Raw genomic sequence first — 22,509 nt, forward strand, 5'->3', positions numbered from 1 at the left:
AAAGGATTCTTACCCATCGAGATGAGGAGCAGGTTTTGTTGTTCTGTTGGACAAACAGCAAGATGGGAAGATGGTAAAATAAAATAAAATCAGGGATTCAGATGAAGTAAAAGAGGAGAATGACACAGAAAAAAAAAGAAAAAAAGAGGTGAAGGTAAGACAAAAATAGTGAAAAAATACAGTTAAATACATGGAATTAACAAATTAAAATTACAGATTATACACACAGGCTTTCTTAAACTTTTACATATCTGTTTGAAGTTTAGCTAAGTGTGCATACTAAAAGCTGTACCAAGTATCATTTCATGCATGCAGTAAACAATTTCCAAGTAAGTGTCTTAAAATTTACATTTAATCTAACTTTACGATTTTTAATCACAGAGAAGATACAATTTGGTGATAAATATTAGGTGACCAGTGGGATTTAAATGTTTCTGAGCTTGTTAGCTTCTTAGATTGCAAGGTCACTTTAACGACAGTTTATTTTAAAAAAGAAGAGTTATGATATATGAGGGATTCCCTGCTTCCCCTCACCTCCCACCACTTCTTTCTCACTGCACATTTAACTGCTTGGCCTCCTGACTCAGAACACAAAACAGTATTTCTGTCTTAAATCATCAAACACTTCAGCTCAAAAACTCACAGGCTTCCCAAAATCAACAGCAGACATTCTGTGCCACCTATACTTCACTGATAAATGCAGATTTCCTCCCTGTTTTTCAGCTTCTCACATTGAGCCTGGAAAATGCAACTGACTTTTGTACAAATCTTTTGGATTCTAATGCTGTGAATCTCTTTCCAAAACAAAACTAAAGTTACTTCTCCAAGTGAGGCTGAATTTCTGCTGCACAGGGCATCCTGCTATGCAGGAATATTGAGTAAAGAACATCAGAACCTGCTCAAATATTGGGAGAAAAATCACTTCTGAAAACATTCTTTCTCTCTCTCCTCCCAAGCACTACTGTGCTTTTAAAGCCTTCTTCCAAGGAACTCCCCGCTCTCAAAATAAATAATCACAGGTGATTTTTCTAGATTTACAAGAACACAGATTTGGTATGAAGAAGTCAGTTTTTCACTGCTAGAATAAAATATTACTTCTTAAACACTTGTCTTGCCCCGAATTTTGAAGTATTAGGTCACAAAACCCCACAGTGCTGAACACATCCCAAAAGGTGGAACTGTGAATCAATCAGGAGTGTTTACACTCTTGATTTTATTTTTTAAGTTCCAAATATCAACCAGCCCACCCACTTCTGTAATACTGAATAATACAGAAAGCTTATTTTGGTTAACACAGGGGAATAAATACTATTAACACAACATTAAATTTCTCAATAGCAGTGGGTGTTCTTTGATTTTTCCTTGCTAACACAGCATAATGCTACAAAAAGAAAAATCCTTATGGTTTTTGAAGCTCTTGAAGCAAGAGTTAACTGCATTAACAACCTGCTGTTAAGTAAACAGTTTAAGTGGCTTTAATTATAAAGCTGTTTTAAGGGGTGAAAAAATTTAAGTGGGTCACTTCAATGAAACCAGTAGTAGTGAAGACAGTGTTTAGAATTAGCTGGAAACAGCAACAGGCTCAAAACCAGGGCTGGGGAGGCTGCAGGTGCTCCTGCCATGCTGCAGCAGTATTGGAGACTAATTAAGCAAATTACCTAAGCAGGAGCTGCCTTTGGGCTGGTGCTTACTGAGCAGAGGAAGGGGTGGGTGGTGCATAAAAACCTGTGCAGAGGCTGCCCCACTGCCCTGGCAGTTTGAGAGATAAAAAGAACAGGGTTTCTGCCCTTGTTCACCAGAGAGAACAAGGAGAAGCTTTGTCCCACAGGGAAACCTTTCAGATGCACCGCAAGGACTTGGGTGACTGAACAATTTCCCAAGCCCCAAATCCTTGTAGTGCCTTTGAAAGTTTTCTCACTTCAGAGTCAGGGATGTAATCTGACATTTATTCTGCAAAGGTGCACTTTTAAAAAGCATTTCAAGGTTTTCTGCATCAATCCTTGAATATTTGCTTTGGCTTCAGAACTTAACCAGGAGCAAACCTACCTCATGTCTTGGCAGTATGGAAACCTAAAGTCATGATGAGTTTATCCCCCCAAAATAATATTTTATTAGAACATTTCTATATAGAGCTGTCATCATTTAAACCATTCAATATACACTGTTATGCAAGTTATTTACAGAAGGACCTTTCTTCACTCAAGTTTAAATTGGTTTAAGATACTGCTGAAGAGAAAATCATCTTTTGGATAAAAGCATGTTCTCACCCACCCCCCCCCAAAGAATCTCAGGCCTAAGAAAGGGTTCAATGCACATAACAATATGATCAGAAAAACAAGAAAGAGAAAAACAGAAAGAAAAGGAAAGGACACAGCCTTAGAGGAATGAGACATTACCTTTGGAGCGCACGATGTAACACTGTTTCTGTAAATTTTACACAAAAATGGCAGAAATAAATTGTAATACATTTTCAGACAAAACTGAGTCTATGTTTTATTAAATACAAGTTTAAAATTATTATTAATCAAGTTGTATGCAGAAAAAGGATGCCTAAAAGAGGGCTCTAAATTTTCTTTAGAATACACTTTGAAAACTAAAGTTCTCTATAAAAACAAAAAGAAAACTCAAGACAAAACCTGCTTGCAAAACTACTGCAAAAACAAACAGTTAGAGAATGCCCCCACTCCCCTCTAAGTCTCATTCCAACAAAAAAGCCCAGCTTGAAGCAGGTGAATAACCAACTTCTGTGGGTTTATTCACATGCTTGCAGCTCCACAGGGGTTCAAAGGTTCTGCTGAATCCATTCCTAAGCAGAAACTCCCCAGGCTGGCACACAAATGTTTGGATTCACAAAGGATACCTGTACAGCCAGGAAGTTCACAGCTTCAGATATTTATTTCATAGTTAGCTAACATCCTCCTACTATGAAGCTTTCCTACAAGTGAAAAACCAGTGCTTTCTCTAAAACATGTGCATTGATTGCTTCTGCTCAGAATTTTAGAACAAAAACCACATTGCAGGTGCAAAAAAGCCCAAACAGCTGCAGCAGCTGGTACTGGATTTTACCCTGGTGTAATTCTGAGCAGCAGCAATGTTTGAAAACTGCATTATCAGCTGAGCTCACCCAAAGCCCTCCCCTCACCCCCAACAAACTATCAGTGATTAATTATCTCTGCACAGCCAAATACTAAAATGATCTTTTTGTTATTGATTATGCATTAAAGTATCCTGGGAATGTTTTCATTTTTCCATAAACTTTTGATCAAGCCAATGGGACCTGCTTGTGTGGGAAGTGCATGTGTACCAATAATGCTCAAAGATAATGCAACATCAGCCTCTTCCATTTGACATTTTTTCATTTTTGTATTAGTCAACTGTTCAATAATTAGCTCAAAGGTATTTCATTCACAACAACAACAAAAAATAAAGGAAATTATTAACTGTTGATTAGAAAAATAGCTGGTTTGGGACACCAAAAAGATATGAACTACTTTTAATGAGCTGGTAACATTCACAAACAATTTGTAAAATCAAAACAAGAGTACTCCCAAATTATTTTATCTTTCATTTAACAGATCAAAGTGGTTTCTTTGTTTCAATTTATGAACCGGGAATGGCACCACACATTAAAACATTTTTAAACCAAAAAATCCTATTTAGTTCCGAGCAAGAAAGCAGAGCTTGAGAGACACATTAAACCAACAACAGCCTCAATAAGGGAAAAAAAAATCTGTCAGTAATAGGAAATCAGACTCAAGTTTTAAATAGCTGTGGAACAGAGAGGCAAGAACTGCAAGCATTTGAACTGATAAGGAAAAGAATCCAGGAGTCCTCTTTAGGTTGCACTAAGGGCTTATTCCTGAACTATAATAAAATAATTATGACACAAAACTTCCCTCTTTTCTCTAAGAGGTTACTTTGTTTTGCTTCCTATTATTGCTTTACTCTTCCTTCAGCAGGGGCGCTTGTGGTTTGCTTGGCAGATTTGGTGGGAGAGGGGAAACAGAGCTGAGCAGTGAGGATCAGGAGTCTCAGACATGTTCCTTGATTCCCTCATTTTCACCAGAGCTGCACTATTCTGTACTGTGAGTTCCTCACTGGCCCGTGGGGAATGGCCACAGGAATGATGGAATGGCTCTGAAGAGACAAGACATTTACAGAGAAAGAGAAGGGAGCACATGGCTCCAGAACATCATCCAGAGGAATCCAGCCACTGAGCTGGAATATCCAAAAGAGCCCTGGGTATCAATGAGCTCTGCCTGTGCTCCCCCAGTAACTGCTGCTGATGTTGGCAGCAGCAATTCAAAGCAGCTACTGGAGATACAGAAAAAGAAAAGATGATTCTGCCAATCTCTGCCCCATCCTAGGGATTCCTAGCTCAGGAGGACCCACATGGAAACAGGACAGTTACAGATTTACATCCGCAGATGGGTTTAGAACACGTGTAAAATCACTGAAGGTTCTACAGGAAGTTATTCACAAAAATAATAATATATCAGACTGGGGCTCCCTGAAAATACAAAGAGGTAATTTCTAAACTTTCCAACTCTCTTCAACACAAGCCTGCAATGAACTGCTACAAACCTTTGGGTAAAGAAAACTGAAATTGCAGTATTTTACAAATCTAGAGGGATTCTCTCTGGATCCTTTCTGCTGGACTGCCAAATGCTGTGTTCCTCCAGAGCAGGAAATGTTTCTCAGGCACATGAGAACAGACTTGGCCTAGTTACAGCACATGTGCATGGAACTCACAATCCTCCCTCAGCTACACTTTCTCCTTCCCACCCACCCAACTGTTTGCTCCTACTGAATTAAGGGGAATAAAAAAAGGGGGGAATTAGACTACATGCATTAAACCCAGCACTTCTGATACTACACAGACACATTTCTGACTCCTTCCACCTCTGCACTGTGCCACTCTCCAGAAGGGCTTTGATTTCAGTCTAAGCTTTTCCCTGAAGCTTCCTACCATCACTTGCCCAGCTCTCATTGCTGCCCATAAACCCAACAAGCTCTTTCATGCCAGAGAAATCCCTGACTACTCCAGGAAAGCTGATGATTTTTTAGGATGGCTCAGATGCCTGTTTACATTAAGAAGAGTCTGGAGATTCTGTTTCAACTAGAACTGTCCACTTTAACTTTTAGGCGTTGCAGTCTTCTTGTGCCTGGTTTGCTGGTGCAATATGCCAAAGAGACATTCCTTGATGTAAAGACTGATTATTCCAAATATAATTTTTCTCTGGAGAGCAATGAATTCTGATGAATTAACAGAACTCTTACAGTCAGGATCCTTGCTATTATTTTTGCCCTACTTGGACAAATTGTTATAGAAAAGCAAATCACTTATTTGCACTCCTTATCTGCTACATTAGATGTGTACAAGATACAGAGTTCTCATCCCTGAAAACAAATGCAGAGCTCTAAAGACGCTCACATTAACTATCTCCCTTTCTATAAATTTAATAAATGAAATATATACAAATATTAAAAAGAAAAATTCTGAAGGCTACCACTGAATATTGCCTTTCACACACATTTCAGGTTAAACATTTGAATAATATTTTTCCTAATGATAAACTACAGAGAAACTGAGCATTACTGGGAGTATAAAAAACCCCACATTTTAATTTCAGCTTAAAGTGTAAAAGGAAGGAAGTATTTTACTAAAGAAAAGCTCTATAGATGCACTGCACATGCCCTGAAATAATCAGACAAATGCCACCCAGCAAGACTAACTGCTTTAATAAACTGCATTTTAAAGTGAAGGCACAAACTGCCTAGATAAAACCTTTAGGAGCTGTTTCCCACTTGCAATCCTGATTCTCTTCCCTGGCTCCAGGGCAGGCTGGTGCCTTCTCAGACATTAGAGATAGCCCAGAAATCTGCATGGGAAGGCAAGAGCTCCAGAGCATCCTCATCCTGAAAGCCACAGGGGACACCCCAGGAGGCTAAAGCTAAGCCTAACCAGAGCTAAACCCAGCTCTGGATTCCTGCAGGCAGCCCAGGTGAACCCAGCTCACGTGGAAGTGTTTAGGTCTCTTATCTGCGTCAATTCCCACTGAACTCACACTTCTCCTTAGAGTGATCATATGAAAAAAACCCTGAATTATTCAAGGAATCTGCATCTTTCAAAATACTTCAGTATTTGATGAAAGTGCTTTAAAATAATATTCATTTATTGTCCTGTATTAATTATAATTTAGTATCCAACGCAACCTTGGGTTGTTTTGGTGTGTGGGGAGAGACAAGGTGTTTAAATCTGATTGAACAAGCTGAGCCTACCAAGAATCAGGGAAAGAAGATGACTTTGGAGTCAAATGCAGAAGAGAAAAGAAACTTTAGAGCCCTCAAATGACAGCTGCTTGACTGATGTGACATCATTAGGTTTTCACGTTTAATGTTCAGATAAGCTTAAAAATGGAAAATTAAGGCAAGAGAACCCAAAGGCAAGTCATCAAGTAGGAAATAATGAAGCAATGCCTTCAGAGAGCTTATTAAGCCATGGAGTTGTATTTATGTAAACTGTTTTCCATATTAATGTGCACACATATCCTTTCAGATTTATTGTAATGAAGCACAACATCTGAAATTTCCTTTGAAGGGAACAGAAAACAAGCTTTTGAAACAATTTTATCTCTATAGAATGTCTAAACAGTGGTAAGTGTGAGACTTTCTTTTAGGTTCCTATGCATCTTCCATTTTCAGGACATTTTTTAGGAAAAGACCTAAAAATGTTTCTTATCTGAACTACATCATATCATACTGAAGATCTTTTTCAGGCAAAGAAAAAAACCCAAGATTTTTGAGGACAATTTACTCCTTTACTGAAGACAGGGAAGCGCCATTCATTCTTATCCCCCAAGAAAGATGGCAAAGAAAAAAAGACTTTTTCTAGTTCAGTAACTATGCTAAAATTTACTTTTCAAACCCCAGTGTTGTTTCACTAAGTCTTTCTAGACTAAAGTAATCAACCTGCTCTTTCCAAATACAAACTGGTAAACATTAACAGGAGGCAATTTTGAGAAGGGAGTTAACAAAAGGAATAATCACATCAAAGTTTGCAAGCTTGAAAGAACTGATACTCAACCTAAAATACACCTGCTTTGACCAGGAAACCCTCAATTATGAGACCTGAGTGTTTTACTTATGAGTAAAGGTTATTGTGTTTTCTGTAAATTCTATAATTTAACAGAATGTGGTTGCTAGAATGGCATTTTTTTAAAGGTAAGGAAGGAAAAATCTGATTATCAGCAGATAACTCTACATAGTGTTGGTATAAGCACAAGTTAATGGAATTATGCAGAATATGTATTAAAAAAAGCATGTCAGGAACAAACACTCAAAAAAAAAAATTAATAATAATCACAATAAATCAAATAAAAATTCCCACTCATTCTGAAAAACAACAAACAAAACACCCCCCCAAAAGTAAATCATAAATCACTATTTTTTAAAGAGCAAAACCATACAAACCACCTCTATATCTCACTCCCCCTTACATAAAATGCTCATCATTGTCATTTCCAGATAAACTGATGAGATTTGTGCACCCACAAAGGCAAAGAATCTATTTCCTGGCCGCTAAGAACTGAATATAAATTAGATTTTTAGGGAAAAAAGACACAAAGGAAGAACATCCAAGGAGCACCAGCTTTAATCTAAATGAATGCCACAAGGGAATAGGGATCTGTAACATTTCCTCCTGCAGGTGCCACTCCCTGGAGAACATGGATATGGATAATTTAGCAATACCATCTTTCTCATGAACAGCGCTTCTCTGTGTAAGAAAAGCTCCACTGTGGGATCACATCTACTCACATGAAAAATTGGGAACCATTGGTATGTTTCCCTCGGTTTGCCATTGACAAAAGGAACGCTCTGTCATGTTTGAGAATAAAGTTTTCATCTGTTTGAAGAAAAAATATGTTTGTCAGATTTTCCCCCGGCAAGGGAAGCAGGTTGTTTTCTTAGTAACTTATGGATGGTCTAAGGAGAAATTCTGCTGCTGCTGGAGAAATGGGAATAGGTTGGAGGAAAAACAACAATCAGGTTTAAACAAGTGTCTTCAAATTACAGTTGAGACAAAGCTATGTTTCTTAAAATTATGCAGATACAATGCAAACATTTCTAATTAAAAATAATTCAAGTCATTACGAGTGTCTTCAATAAACATTAGATAATGGATTTAAATACTGAGTTATTTGGGTAAGAACAAGGTTGGTAGAATTACTGACATTCTAAAACAATAATTAACATACATGATGCTGTTATTTAAACTCCAGGTGGACAGATCAGGAGAAAAAGCTGTTCATTTCCCTGGTATGCCACCTCTACACTCAAAACTGGAAGTCTCAAAGCACAGAAGGAAAAAAAATCCTCTCTGCATCTGAATCTAAGTATAAAAGCCATGAAGAGTAAACTAAACATGTCTTTTATATTGCAGTGAATTAAAAAGGAGTTCTGGTTGTACAGCAAAATATAAAACCAGATCTTCTCCAGGTCATTTCCAAAGATAAAAATACTAATTTGAATGTACAAAGCTATTATTTTTTAGATCACATATCAAAACACAATCCTGCATATTTAGCACTAACCATGAGAAATAAACCCTGAGTAACTTCTTAATAAATGGATCTGTTCTAGCCTTTACTGGATTAAAAACTTCAATAGTCCTACATCAAACTATGTCTCTTTTTAAAAAACCAAACTTAAGTTTCATGCAGCTAACCAGAGCTATTTGCAACACACACAGAACCAGATGCTGTAAATAAATATATTCACGGTCTTAACACTTGAATATCACAGAAGGAACCTGTTTTTTAAAATAAATAATTATATGTCTTTAAACAAATAATTTAAAAACTCACCATTTCCTTCCAATAGATTTTTACAAGAGGTAACTGTGCATTTATTTACCAATTCTTTGCAAGGAAAATGACTTGTGCAGCATATAAATAAAGTCAGAAATGAACCCTAAGCATACAAACCTTGAGTAGGGAAGGGGAGGAAAAGGGTCATTAACAAAAGAAGAAATCACTGTTTAGAGCTGGAATTACATGGATTCTCTCTCAGAATAAGTCATTAACCCTCAGAAAGGTTAGACACAAACTCTTCATTTCTCCAAGCAACACAGATATCCATCTACAAAGGGACTTAGCAGTTGTCTAAATATTTACTAGGGAGGGGACAAGGGAACAGAGTTTGAATTTGTGTTACTGAGCTTTTGTCTCTTACCTTTTCATTTTGCAAAAGACCACATTCTCTATAAACAAAAGAATATGTTGACAGTTTTAGGCAGGAAGATAGGAGTTTATTCATGAATAAAGTTGCCTAGCCTCCATGCTGAAAGTCATGTTTAACCAATTATGTTAGCCTTAATTAATTGTCAATTTAAGTTAAATATTAACAAAAAATTATCTGAAAGTCATGCATATAAAAGGAATTCTCATGCAACATTAGTTTCATGCAAAAGGTGATCTATAAGTGAACCTGTTTTCATTAAGGAGTTTGGGAATCAAGACTTAATTATCTCAGAGCTGAATAGAGAATCTGCAAAGACATATTTGCTCTTACCTTTAAAATAGCCACCATAAATAGATTCACCTCCTTTTCCATTACCTACACATTAAAAAGCATCAATTAAAACTTTTTGTTTCATTTATACAAAAGCTGTGCAAAACATTCCACCAGCACTTGACTCTCAAAATAGGATATTCTCTCCTCAGGTTCTTTTGGTCAGGACCAGGATTTCAGGACACAGTGAAAACAGACATTTTGGTAAAGACAGCTATTTCAGGAAAGGAACAAAAAAATCCAGGGACACTCCTTCTGGAGACTCTTAAAACATTTCTTGCTCACTCAATATTTTATTTTAAACTTATTCAAAGTTACATTCCTGTACCAAGAAAACACCACCAGTGTTGCCTTTGCTGCATACCCAGAAGTGAAAAGCAGTTCAGACTAGAATTTGGATTTAAATTGCTTTTAATAAGATGGAATATCATAAAACCCTCCAGTGAGGAGTTTTTAACACACTTCTCTAAACATATTACATCAGTTGAAACATTTTAGAACTTCAAAAATGAACAATGAAATGGGTCATCTATGCTATACTTCACACAAATGAAGTATTTTTATGGAATTGTAATACTTTCATGGTACTTTCTGAAGTTATGAACACATAAACGATAACATTTCTGTTCCATTGCAAACTTAGCAGTTTTAAAAGCCCATTTTACCTTCACTGAAGTCCCCACCCTGAATCATGAAGTTTTTAACCACACGATGGAATGTGGTGCCTTTGTAGCACAGCTTCTTCCCAGTTGTTTTGCCAATTCCTTTTTCACCTGCAAGAAGGTGAAACAAAAAGAATCTACAGATTGTCACTGAAGAAATTCCACGGGTTTTCCCTCCCTAGTTCTAATGGACATGGAAGTCATATCTAAAAGATAACACAGTCCTACCTGATGGCTTTTCACCATCCAGAAGGGGGACTCTGAGGAGAAAATTAAGTTCTTTGTTAAAACCCCCTCAAGAAGGAGTGTATAAATCTACTCAAGATAATTTATAAAAAAACAAGAGTTCAGGATAATGGTGGGTTAACTATGTTCTGTGGGTCGGCTACACTCCTATGCAGGTCATAGTATCCTTTTCAAACCACTCAGACATCTGGATGTGCCAGATGATTCCCAGGAGAAAAGCCAGGAAAACAGGTTTCAACTCAGTTTCAATGTGATCCACACTTGGAAAAGTGTGATTGAGCTACTCCAAGCTTCCACACCTTCCCCAGAGTGTCTGGCCACCCCTTAACACCAGCTGCAGATCAGGTGGGCTGGTGATTTTTGAGTTAGTGGTCCCACAACTTCAAGTTTCATTAGCATTTCTTCCAAAATTCAGAAGAGAAGCAGCCCTGGGCTTGTGGATGAGGCCACAATGACTGGCAGGGCTGAGGTTCTAGGCAGTAGATCCATGAGGGATTTATACTGGTCAAGAGACACTGACTTGAGTTCCTAGAGGAGGGGAGCTGGCAGAATGTGGCAATTAACAGTAAAAGGTTGTAATAATAATATTATACACTGTGCAACAGTTAAAACCCCACATTATCCACATGTACAGGAGATGCTGGGTACTGGAACACAAATCAACAGGATAAATAACAGGATAAACAACCCAGTGTTCAGTTCCACCCCATCACTGGTTATGGAACAAGTATTTGACACTGGGTTAGAGGACATGTCACCAAACATTCTGCACTCTCAGAAATGTAGGTACACTCATTACCCAGAGCCAACACTCCCCTGCTGCAATCTATTACTCTGCCACCCCAAATTACCTGCCAGCTCAATCATCCCAAATTTGCCATTCCAAGCCCATCACTGCCAGGATGAGGGCAAAAAACAGTTTGTGGCACAAAAGCCACTCAGGGCATTGCTGTTTATCATCCTTCACTCATGGAACACAAGTTATTTACCTGCCTCTCCACACCCATAATCCAAATCCACACCTCCTCCTACTCTATTTTTGTTTTCCACATCAGTTATGCAAGCAAAGCTGTCTATTACAGGGATGGACACACTCCTCCCAAAACATACCCCTCTGTGCTACAGCACTGAAAAGCTGGAAACCTCTCATCAAACAACACCATGGAATATCTGCTTGCATGTTTGGTCATGTATCCCTCATGGATATGGACATCCCTCAGGGCTATGGAAATCCCTCAGAGACTGGGATCCTGCATGGCCCTGGAGCTGGTACAGTTACATTCCTGTACCAACAGACACCACCAGTGCTGCCTCTGCTGCAGACACAGAAGTGAAAAGCAGTTCAGACTACAGTCTGCATTTGAATTCCTTTAATAAGATGGAATATCATAAAACCCTCCAGTGAGGAGTTTTTAACACACTTTTCCAAACATTACATCAGTTGAAATATTTTCGAACTTTAAAAATGAACAATGAAATGGATGATCTATGCTATACTACACAAATGAAATATTTTTATGGCATTGTAATACTTTCATGGTATTTTCTGAAGTTATGTATCATGAACACATCAATGATAACAATTCTGTTCTATTTGAACCTTAAAATTAAAGCTCTTCAACACAGCTGGTACAGAGATGGGAGCTTTGTCAGAAGTCCCAGTCCCTTTTCTCACTCCCCTGTAGAGTACCCCAGTGCTTTCCCAGTCAGGTGAAAGACACAGCAGCTGCTCCACTGGCAGGAGCTGCAGCACCTCCCCAAGCTCAGACACCTTCACACAATAACCAATACACTGCTCTGGAGTTCAGCTTCTCTTTTGTTTCAGGCCAAATACCAGCCTTGTTCTTCTTGCTCTAGATGTGCATGAATTTTGTGAGGAAAAGAAAAATCATTGTCGTTGAGCCCCATCCTGCCTAAGCAGCTCTTTCCATACACAAAAATTATTAACACAAAAATTACTATTAAAATAAAATTATTAACATTAAAATTATAATTAACACTAAAATGAACACTAAAATTATTAACACTAAAAACTATTTATTAACAATAAATATTTGAAAAATCAGCTACATACCCGAGCACAAGCAAAGGAAGTTCTTACAAGTCTTTGGACAAATGTCTGAGAAGAGCTGAAACATAATTCGACCAACTAGAAAATAATTTAAAAAAAATAATTAAGAGTTTTAGAACTGTCTGGAATAAGAAAATTTGCATATAAATCAATCTGTATGTTCTAAAAAATGTAATTTTCTGAGAAAAGGTTATTTTATCAAGCAGGATAAGAAAATATCTTAAGCATGCATACATTAAAACATACAGCAAGAACGAGGAGTAACATAATTGTAAAAAAAAAAAAGACATAAATTGGATGGAATAATATGACTTAATCAGAAGTCCTAGAGATTCCATTGTGATTTGAACCTGGAAAGCCAAGCTGATTTACTAAAATCGTTTAATCATGTCAGATCTTTCCCATCTTGAAAATGATTTCTCATAAATACAGGTCCTCAGAGAGCTGGAGCAATTCCCTCCCCAATTACTGTGTTTATACAAATACATTAATAATCACATTTCCACAGTTTTCCCTGTGATCATTACCTACAAAGTCCAACTGGCTTAGCTCCATATTTTGCTGAGGATTACAGCTGCATTGGCACTCTTGGCCTAAAATCCTTCAGTTTGAAAAAAACCCAGATGAATCAAACAGAGAAGATGAAAGGCAGGCAGGACTAATGCTCCACTTGCCAGGTATTATAAACCAAATATTTTCTCTTTGTTACTGGTGGTAGCTGTGCTATGCATCCTCCAAATCTATTAAAATACTGTGAAAAGTGGTTGAATATAAATAAGTGTTTTAAAATTGATTTACATTTTCTATTTTATTTTTCAAGATATTGGGATGTATAGTACTAAAAAGACCCATGACAAATTGCTCACAAATGTATGAAATCTTTAAAAAATACATAATTAATAAAGAAAAAAATTGGTATCTCTGCAGGTTGTAAAATAATCCATAGAAGCCTCACTGGTGGGTAGAATTACAAGGAGACCAGCAATAATTTGTCAATGAGCACTACACTCTAGTGGTGCACACTGGTAAGACTTCATCATTTTAAAAAGTAACTACTTCAGGAATAATTGTTTTTTTTCCTTTAAAGGAAAGAAAAGAGAAGTTAAGTTCAAATGTATTTCATTCAATACTTAGTCACCAAAAAAATTTTGAGAGGTTTCTAAGAAACTGCATTAAATTTTAAGGCTCTGTCCAAATATATGCAATTATAAGATGGTGAATTGTTGGTTCAGAAAGGAAGAAATAAAATAACAGCACCAGTACTGGATAATCTTAGATAAAAGATTATGCCTTGAGCTGTTGAAAGGTCTGTATCTCATTAACTGCAGCAATAATGTTCTCTAAGCATTTATCACTACAGCAGGAATAGCCAAGGAAATGGTTAGGGAGAGTGTCCAAAAATGAAGAAACAGGGAATATTCAAAGATCCCCCATCAAACAGCAGTTCTGTGACTACCACTATGACAGGATGGCTATTTGCAAGTGAACAAATCATTCTAAACTGTGAGGATTGAAGATCCCTACAAGGAACACAACAGACACGACAGTTTAGCTGAAGAGTTCTCCATTTTCATTACAGCCCAGGAATTCAGAAGAACACAAATCCCATTTCCATTCCTCTGCTGCACAAGCACTGACCTGAGCAGGACCCAGTGCTTCAGAGAGCCACGTCCAGGCTCTGCAGAACCATGGAAGACAATCCACAATGGGATGGGTTTGAAGGGACTTGAAAGTTCATCCAGTCCCAGCTCTACTGCCACAGGCAGGGACACCTTCCACTATCCCAGACTGATGCAACCTGGCCTTGGACACTTCCAGGGATCCAAGGGCAGCCACAGCTTCTCTGGGCGCCCTGTGCCAGGGCCCCACCACTCACGGGGTGGAATTTCTACCCAATACCTCATATAAACCCATCCTCTTTCAGTTTAACACCTTGTCCCGTTGCTCCATGCCCATGTGAGTCGCTCTCCTGGTGCTCCTCTAGATCCTGGAAGAGACTCTAAGGTCTCCCTGGAGCCTTCTCTTCTCCAGGCTGAACAGCCCCAGCTCTCTCTGTCTCTGCAGGAGAGGATTCCCTGCATTCGCTGTGTGAAATAACACATGGCACTTTCCAGGGAAAAAGCTGTCACTACGCCCATTCTGCTCTCCAGCCCAGCTCCTGCTTCACCGAGGTGCCAGCTGCCAAGCAACTGAGGGCTGTTAGTCTCTGCAGGCTCCAGAAGGGACTTTTTACTCCGAGGCACAAATTGTAGAAGGATTTTGCTGCAAACCCACTACATTTAGCACCTGAAGCAGCAGACACCACCACTGTGGTGTTCCAGTGGAAGAACTCTCTTATGTTCCTGCAGATGACAAGGCAGAGGATGGAAGGAGACATTCATAAACAAGGTATCACTTTAAGCAGTATTTTTCACCAGTGTTTTGTCAATAACAAAGTCTGCCAGGTGCTCATAAAATCACAGAGTGGTTCCTGCTGGAAAGGACCTTAAATCATCCAGCTCCATGTGCAGGGACACCTTCCACTAGATCAGGTTACTCCACGCCCATCCAGCCTGATCTTTTTATGCCCTTTAATCCTACAAATTGCAATGCACATATATCCAAGATCCAAAGATGACAGATCCAGTTTATAGGATGAGGGCTGGCTCCTCCATAAAACCTGGAGCACTGCTTACCCAGCTCCATCCAGCCACAGAAAATGCTGCTGTCTGCTCCTGAGACACAAACCACACACTGTGAATCCATCTGCTAGGTTACTGGCTGCATTTTACTGCAACTGCATGAATACCATTATCACTGAAAGGTTGTATTTTCCACTGACAAACAGGCTATGAAATGTGCCAGAGAAAGATCAAACCCATTTTCACACCTTGGTCAAAGATGCAAGAAAGAACAGCTGATAATAAAAAAATTAATAGAAGTATGTATGAATAGCATCTATAAATCCTTCTGTTTCCTCAACCCTTACAAAAAAAGAAAAATCTCGTTTTAAACTTGGAGGTGAGGTATATGCTGATATAGCACAGATAAAAAAAGCATTTGAGATGCTGCTTATTTCCCCAGATTTAGACACTTCTCTGAAATGATCACCTTCACTGCAGACAATTTCCAATGCTTTCTTCAGCTTCATTTCCCCATGCAAAGGTTAAGTGATCTGATGAGGGAACAAGCTCTCTGTGACTTACCATAATATTTAAACAGTAAATTAAAACAAACAAACAAAAATAGCTAAAAAACAGTCAGTGGAGTAAGCAAAAGCTGCTCACAAATGGATGCAAAGGTTAAGTGATCTGATCAGGGAACAAGCTCTCTGTGACTAACCATAATATTTGAGCAGTAAATTAAAATGAACGAACAAAAATCACTAAAAAGAGTCAGTCAAGTAAGCAAAAGCTGCTCACAAACCTACCCAGAGTCCTCAGCTGGCTTTAACCAAGAAATGAGCCTGCACAGACACCTCAACTCCAGGCTAAAGTAAAATCTGCTGGGATTGCATTTGCCTATTATTTATGAAACAATAATTTGATACAGTATTATTTGTAAGCAGGATTTGAACTTGCTTTTTTAAGAATCAGAGTAAGTGGTCAAAGAAATATGTACATTACATACAGCAAGTGATGCCTATATAAAATCTAAGCTGTTTGGAAATTTGATGAAAGGCTCTCTGCAGCTAATGAGCTGTACCAATCAGAGAAACCAGAAGGCAGAATGACCAAAAATAATCAAATTTCAGAACTCTGTCTTCAAACTAAAAGATGAATTTTTTTTTTCTTGGCTTTGAACTCCTTAACAATTTTCCAGCTGAGGAAGAGCTAGTACTTGATTCAAATTAACATCTATGCTATACTGAAATTAGGGCTCCTGCTAGAAAAGTTTATTAAAATAATCATTTATTTCAAGTATTTATTGTTTTAAAGGTAAATCCTCCAATCTAGCTGCTTAACTTTTTGGAAGAAACCTTGGGAGCCAAACACACATTGTTTCAAGTTATTTTCCAAGTAATGTGAACTGTTTTGCTAGATTTTATGTTTGAACCACACAGGTATCAAGTTCAGCTACACACTCCCAAAACAAATCTGGTTTTTCAAAACTGTATCTACAGGATTTTATGTTTTCTCAATTTCTTAAGAGTAAACAAACAAGAAGTATTTTTCCCAGCCTATCAGCAGGAATATCCTGCTGAAGGAGAAAGCAGGGATTACAACCAGTGAGACAATGATGCACAGCCCAGGACGGCTGCCAAGGGCCCAAAGGCTCAGACAGATTTGCATACAAGTTTAAATAACAGCTTACTAAAAGGACCCTATTTGAATTTTATTAATTTGTTTATCCCTAAATCTGTAAATGCTAAGGCACATGAATTTAAAAGAAAATCATGCTTCAAAGCAGGAATGTGGTTACAGCTTTCAAGAAAATAAAACCTCAGTGTAGAACAGGAATAGATTTTTATTTAAAAAATGAGTTTCAAGATGTCCCAGTTGCCCTGAGCAGGGATCTGTAGCTCTGGCACATTAACCCTTTGTTCTCACCTCTGTGCCCCACCTGCACTCTTGGCAAGGAAAATCTCCATAAACTTCTCTCCCCATCTCTCTAATCCCAATCTTCCACAAACACTACCTGAAATTCCCTCCACTCTCCACAAAACCAAACTTCTTTCAGTCCTGCACACACCAAATATTCCCTGGGTTCAGTTTCCCAGGGATATGGAAGTGAGAGGCAGCACTTGGCCTTCTGGCAGAAATGGCTGATCAGTTTTTCTTTTATTTACTGATCCAACTTGTTGCAGACCTCAAGGTGAGACTTCAGGGTATTTCATCCTGCACTGACAACAATTCCATATGATTATTCTGAATAAATTTTTTAGTGAATCAATTCCTTTCAAATCTCCATTTTACCACCCCTGAAAAGGGATTTCTCCATGTGGGATCCCCCTTGGCTCCTGCTGTCCCACACACAATGGTTGCCCATGTGTTCATGGACAGACAAAGTTCTGGGTTCTATTTTCTGCAAATACAAAACTTTTTCCCTTCTAAAGACTAAAAGTTAATGTAGAACCAGTTGAGAACAGTTTCTATCTCTAGGAAAGGTAACAAAAACCCCACAAGGCATCACTGGGTCTATTACTGGAGGCACATGAGAATGACTATTGCAAGGGTGCTCCTTTCACATAAATTCAGAGCAGCTGAAATCCCCAAATGCACCGAACTTCAGGCTAAAGTGACTAGAGAGAGAGAAGGAAGGAAACACCAGACTGACTTATGGGAAGGGACACATGCCAGGAATGACAGGAACTGAAGTGGAACAAATCAATGAGCCAGGGGTCAAATAGTAACAGAAGACAGGAGAAAAACAAAACAAAACGAAAATATTAATTATTCTATGAATAAGAATGAAACAAAGCAAAACTGAGTAAATTCACCAAACTTCATGATGGATGCAACCAGTCAAGGGGAGGGGTGAGATGTGGGAAAAAGACCTTGGATGGCCACAGGAGCTGCTAGAGCAGCAGACTGCATCTGTGACATCCTAGTGGGACATCTGTTCCTATTACCCACAGTACCTGAAAAGCTGCAGCTTCACACAGATTCTGCCTCACAGAGTAAAGACAGAATTATTGAAATAGGCATCTGCTGCTATCCCAAAATTCTTGGAATACTGTAAGCAGTTCAATCCTGTGTGCACATTCATTGTGCCCAAATCCACTGGTGGGGGGCCCAAAAGAAGGGAGAAGCGCTGTTTGTGGCAGTATCAAAATACATTATTCTTCCTACTTTGTTTTCCATTTGCCCTTTAAAAATTATGAGCCACAACCCGTATTCATTTAAAAAAATGCTTAACAGGCAACTTATTTAGAAGCAGACTAAATTTAGCTCTAAAAAACAGAAAGCCAACAAAGTTTGCCCCACTGCAGGAGGCAAGTACAAGCTGGCACCGAGTTTTATTCCAAGATTCCGTAGCTGTAATAAAATATGGACACAAAAGCTGTAATAAAGCTTCTGGAAGCACAGCCAAAACAGAGATCCAAGGGATTTTCCAAAGGATCTTATTAGAGTAAAACTGACCTGACTTTTAATTGCTACAGGTATCCTGGCACACCCTGGGCAAGCAAAGCCTGAAGGGCAGAGCCAAGATTTGGCAGCTGCGTGGGGAGAATGTTTTTGGACTCGCAGCAACCTACAGTGTGAAAAAGGAGACAGTTTTGTGTTCTGCAGGCAAAAAGATGCTTCCAGTGCTGCAAGAGGCACATCCCCTTCTCTCTGCATTTTGTGGAGATGTTGGTTCAGCTTTTCAGTGCACACAAAGTGGGGGCAAGGCTTTTTCTTGGCTAGCAACAAAATGCAGGGCTGTTCTGCTCCCCACTTCTCCTAAAATGCAATATCAGCCTATTTATTGAAGTCAAAATAAGCAAAATATTAATTTGGAAATCTGCTGGCAGCTTAAAAGTTAAAATTAATACCTCACTAATGCCAGCAGGAGAGCACATCTCTCAGAGTTAGTGCTTGATGTCATCTGGAAGCACTGATTTACCACTTGATTCAGCTTTTGAAGGTCATCTTAAGAGCTAGGAGAGCAATGTTTAAGCTTTTTAAATATGTCCTTAAATCCCAAGACAGAGCTGCATGGTGAATTAATAAACAGGCACCAGAATAAAGTAGCATGACCAGAGCACGCAAGTCCCAGCACCAATTTTACAAACTGGCATTTTTCTTGCAAAAATCCAAGCCATGAGTCAGGTGTAATGAAACCAGCAGGGCTCCAAGTTTGATGTGCAGCTGGGAGATTCCTGTTACTTCCAAGAGAAAAATAAATGCAGACAGCCACAGACAGAGCCAAAGCCCTGGGTCTGCTCCAGGTAACCCAAGCTCTGCACCACCAAGAACACCAACACTGCAATTCCTCCCTGACAGCTCTATCAGTCACCAAACCCAAAGAGGTTTGGGGGAAAACAAGGTAATCCACTTTCACTGGAGATGTACAGCTCAAGGCTGAGGAGGGGACGAGGCAGGAGGAGAGATTATGAAATGGGAGCAGCAACCTGTGCAGGGAGAGCAGAGAAAACAGTGCAGGGAGAGACCCTTCAGATGGAGTCAGAACAAACAAACAAACAAAAACCCCAAAAAACAACAACAAAAACACACTAAGCCTAAAAAGACTGATTAACAGCAAATGAGACTGAGAATGAATTGTCTTTGTTCTAAATCAATCCCATCAAACTACCGTTCCTAAGTGGAAACCCACCCAACCTGAAACAGTTTTAGTTGTCTCATTCCATAGTAAATTTCACCTGAAATTAAAGCAACGGAACGCGTTAAAACTCCATTAACATAATCACTTATCTCCTCACTGGAAGTATTCAGAAACCACAGTGCCAATCAAAATAACTCAGAGAGGAGTTACAACAGCAACAGATTTATAGATATGCTCTATCAGGTCTCTGAAGTTAGAACAGAACCTCTCTTCTGAAACTGTGGTGAAAATAAAACCCCAGGAAGGGTTTCAGTTGCATCTGAATGAGGCTGAAATTTAGAATCTCTTGAGATATAAGCTCCTAATTCAAAGGTTTTCACGGAAACATTGAAGAAGAAAATGAAAGTGAAAGCCTAATGAAGCCATCACATACATTCATTTTTCTAGAGACAAGTGGTAGCAAGATAAAGCACGGAGTATGTGTGAGACAACTAATATGCATTGATAAATGCTTGTTCAAAGAGACGGGTGAGAAAAATCTCCACTCCCATCTTTACAGAGACGGGGGGAAACACAAGAGGGAACCAAGCTGCTGTTGAGCATTACAACTTACAGCCTACCCCTTCTGAGCATTACACTTGTATAGGGAAAATATGCGTTAAAAGATGGGTTTATTTAAATTATTGTTTGTTTGGTTTTTTTTACAGGCCAGCTGGTGAGGGGCTCTGTGCTTCTGTGATTGAATGCACAGCTCTTCCTTTACATTTAGAAGACGCATTTTGAGCAGGTCAAGGAAAGATTTAGCCCAGATGACCTCCTAAGTTCCTTCTCAGTTTTAATTACTGTATCATTAAAAATACTTATAGGAGTAAATATCCAATGTCCTTACAGCCTGCCTCGATTTTCCACAGTTTACAGAAGTGGCATAACAAAGATATCATAGAAAAGGTATAATACATCACCAGACGGCTTTTTACCTTCACAACAGCGTTTAGCAGCCTTGCCGAACCTTTATATTTACGTGTGCAGATAAAAATCGCTCTCAAGCGGGAACGAGGAGCATCCAGAAGCCCAGAAAACACCCGAAGTTATTCCAAAGTAACTCAGAAATAACGCATCAATGGCCAAACTCGCTGCCAGCGGCTTGGGCCCATCATGCAAGCAAAAACGTGATTTAAAAAGCCCAAGCACAGCCTTACCTGGCTCCCTGTTGATCTCGATCTCGAAGAAGCACTGGGGCCGGTCCTGCACCCCCATGGCCGCCCCTCGGCCTCACCACCTGGACACAAAGCACAGAAGGAGCCCCCGCGGTCCCTCCCTCCCTGCGTCCCTCCCTCCTCACCCAGGGCTTCAATTACAGCGGGGCGGCTCCGCCTCAGCCCCGACCCCGCCGGCGGGGGGAACTCGCTCTGAGGGGAAGCGGTTCCCGCCGCCAACACACAGCCAGGCTCGGCGCCGTCAGCGCGGCCCATCCCCTGCCCTTCCAGCCGCTTTCCCAGCCCGCGCCATCGCTCCCTTCCCCCGGGGTTTTTTACCTGGCGGCTCCGGCGCTTTGTCCCCTCACGGCGCGGCCCCCGCTGCCGCCCGGCCCCGCCGCCAGGCGGCGCCGCCGCCGCCCCCCGCCGCCATTACCCGCCCGGCCTCGATGGCCGCGCCAGGCCACGCCCCCCGCCCGCCCTGCCCGCCGCGCTTTCCCGCCCTCTGCGTGAGGGGCCGGGGGGGCGGTGCCGTGAGGGACGTCCCCCGCGCCGCTTTGAAGGGATGGATGTTTAAATAATAATAATAATAATATTAGTGTGAAAAATAAATCCGGTTCTTAACTCATGCTTTGCCGCGGTGGGCATGAGGGGAGTGGCGCCATGAGGGGAAGGGGGCTCCCTGCCAGACATGGCGTGAGCGAGCTTCCTCGTTGCCGCGTTTAAAACGGTGACTTAAAAAAAAAAAATAAAATTAAAACCCACAACTTTTAACTCATGCTTTCTCCCTGCGGGAAGTGTAATTGCCTGTAAGTGGTGGGCTGTGAGTTTGAATCCTGGAAATAGCGGCTCGATTCCCTCCGGTGTTTTCCTCTCTGTACAAATGGGAGTGGGAATTTGCTTGCCCACCTCTTTGAACGCGGCTCGGGGAGGAGGAAAGGGCTTTACAGAATACATAACGAGAATAAATTGCATGATAAATAACCTTTGCAGACTAAATACAGTGAATAAATAACAGAATAAATAACCTCTACAGAATAAATAACCTCTACAGAATAAATAACGCCACGGTGGGGGTATCTCGCTGTCCTGACCCCTCACCCTTATGCCTGTGCTGAGGGACCTCCCCAGTTCTTTCACTGCTTCAATTTGATGTGTCTAAGACAACTCTCCAGGAAATAAAAAATATTTTTGCCAGTATAAATAAGCCCTCAGAAGATTATGGATGGAAAATGTTCGCTGCAATGAATTCCTGATTCCCCCTCAGGATGAGAACGTGGCTGCTGCCAGCCCAGGGATCATCCTGCCTCCTGCTCAGCCTCAGTCTTAAAAACTCAAAAAAATTTAAACCAAATACATTTTAATGATTGCAGCAGGCCAGAGGTTATTTATTCTGCCTGGCGGATGTTGGACAGTGCTGGAGTGTGGAAGTGGTAACGAGAAATTGAACCATCAAATTGTTTGGGAAGGAGAATTAAATCTGTAAATCCTCAGCCTAACACATCCTTCAGGCAAAGTTACTTCACACCAAGGATATCCAGAAGATTAAAACACTTCAGTTTATTAATTTAAT

The 22,509-nt window shown here is 39.9% G+C and overlaps 1 protein-coding gene across 14 annotated transcripts in view; it reads right to left on the minus strand.

Annotated features, from left to right (window-relative positions):
- Positions 1 to 21,403, minus strand: part of NKTR (natural killer cell triggering receptor) — a 38,027-nt gene extending 16,624 nt beyond the window's left edge. For 6 of the 14 annotated variants that reach the window (XM_021537971.4, XM_085562612.1, XM_085562640.1 and 3 more), the window contains exons 1-7: positions 21,276 to 21,403; positions 20,940 to 21,019; positions 12,556 to 12,630; positions 10,239 to 10,346; positions 9,574 to 9,618; positions 7,819 to 7,906; positions 14 to 43 (exon numbers count right to left, since the gene is read on the minus strand). In XM_021537971.4, the coding sequence (XP_021393646.3) occupies positions 14 to 43; positions 7,819 to 7,906; positions 9,574 to 9,618; positions 10,239 to 10,346; positions 12,556 to 12,630; positions 20,940 to 20,997 (404 nt within the window). In that variant the 5' untranslated portion in view covers positions 20,998 to 21,019; positions 21,276 to 21,403. Of the gene's footprint in view, positions 1 to 13; positions 9,263 to 9,573; positions 9,625 to 10,238; positions 10,347 to 12,555; positions 12,631 to 20,939; positions 21,028 to 21,275 lie in introns of those variants that run through there. The other 8 variants (XM_021537967.4, XM_085562603.1, XM_085562675.1 and 5 more) reach the window with 6 other exon arrangements.
- Between the last annotated feature and the right edge of the window lie 1,106 nt (positions 21,404 to 22,509).

This window comes from Lonchura striata, chromosome 2 (genome assembly GCF_050655825.1).
Source record: "Lonchura striata isolate lonStrDom1 chromosome 2, ASM5065582v1, whole genome shotgun sequence".
Lineage (NCBI taxonomy): Eukaryota > Metazoa > Chordata > Aves > Passeriformes > Estrildidae > Lonchura > Lonchura striata.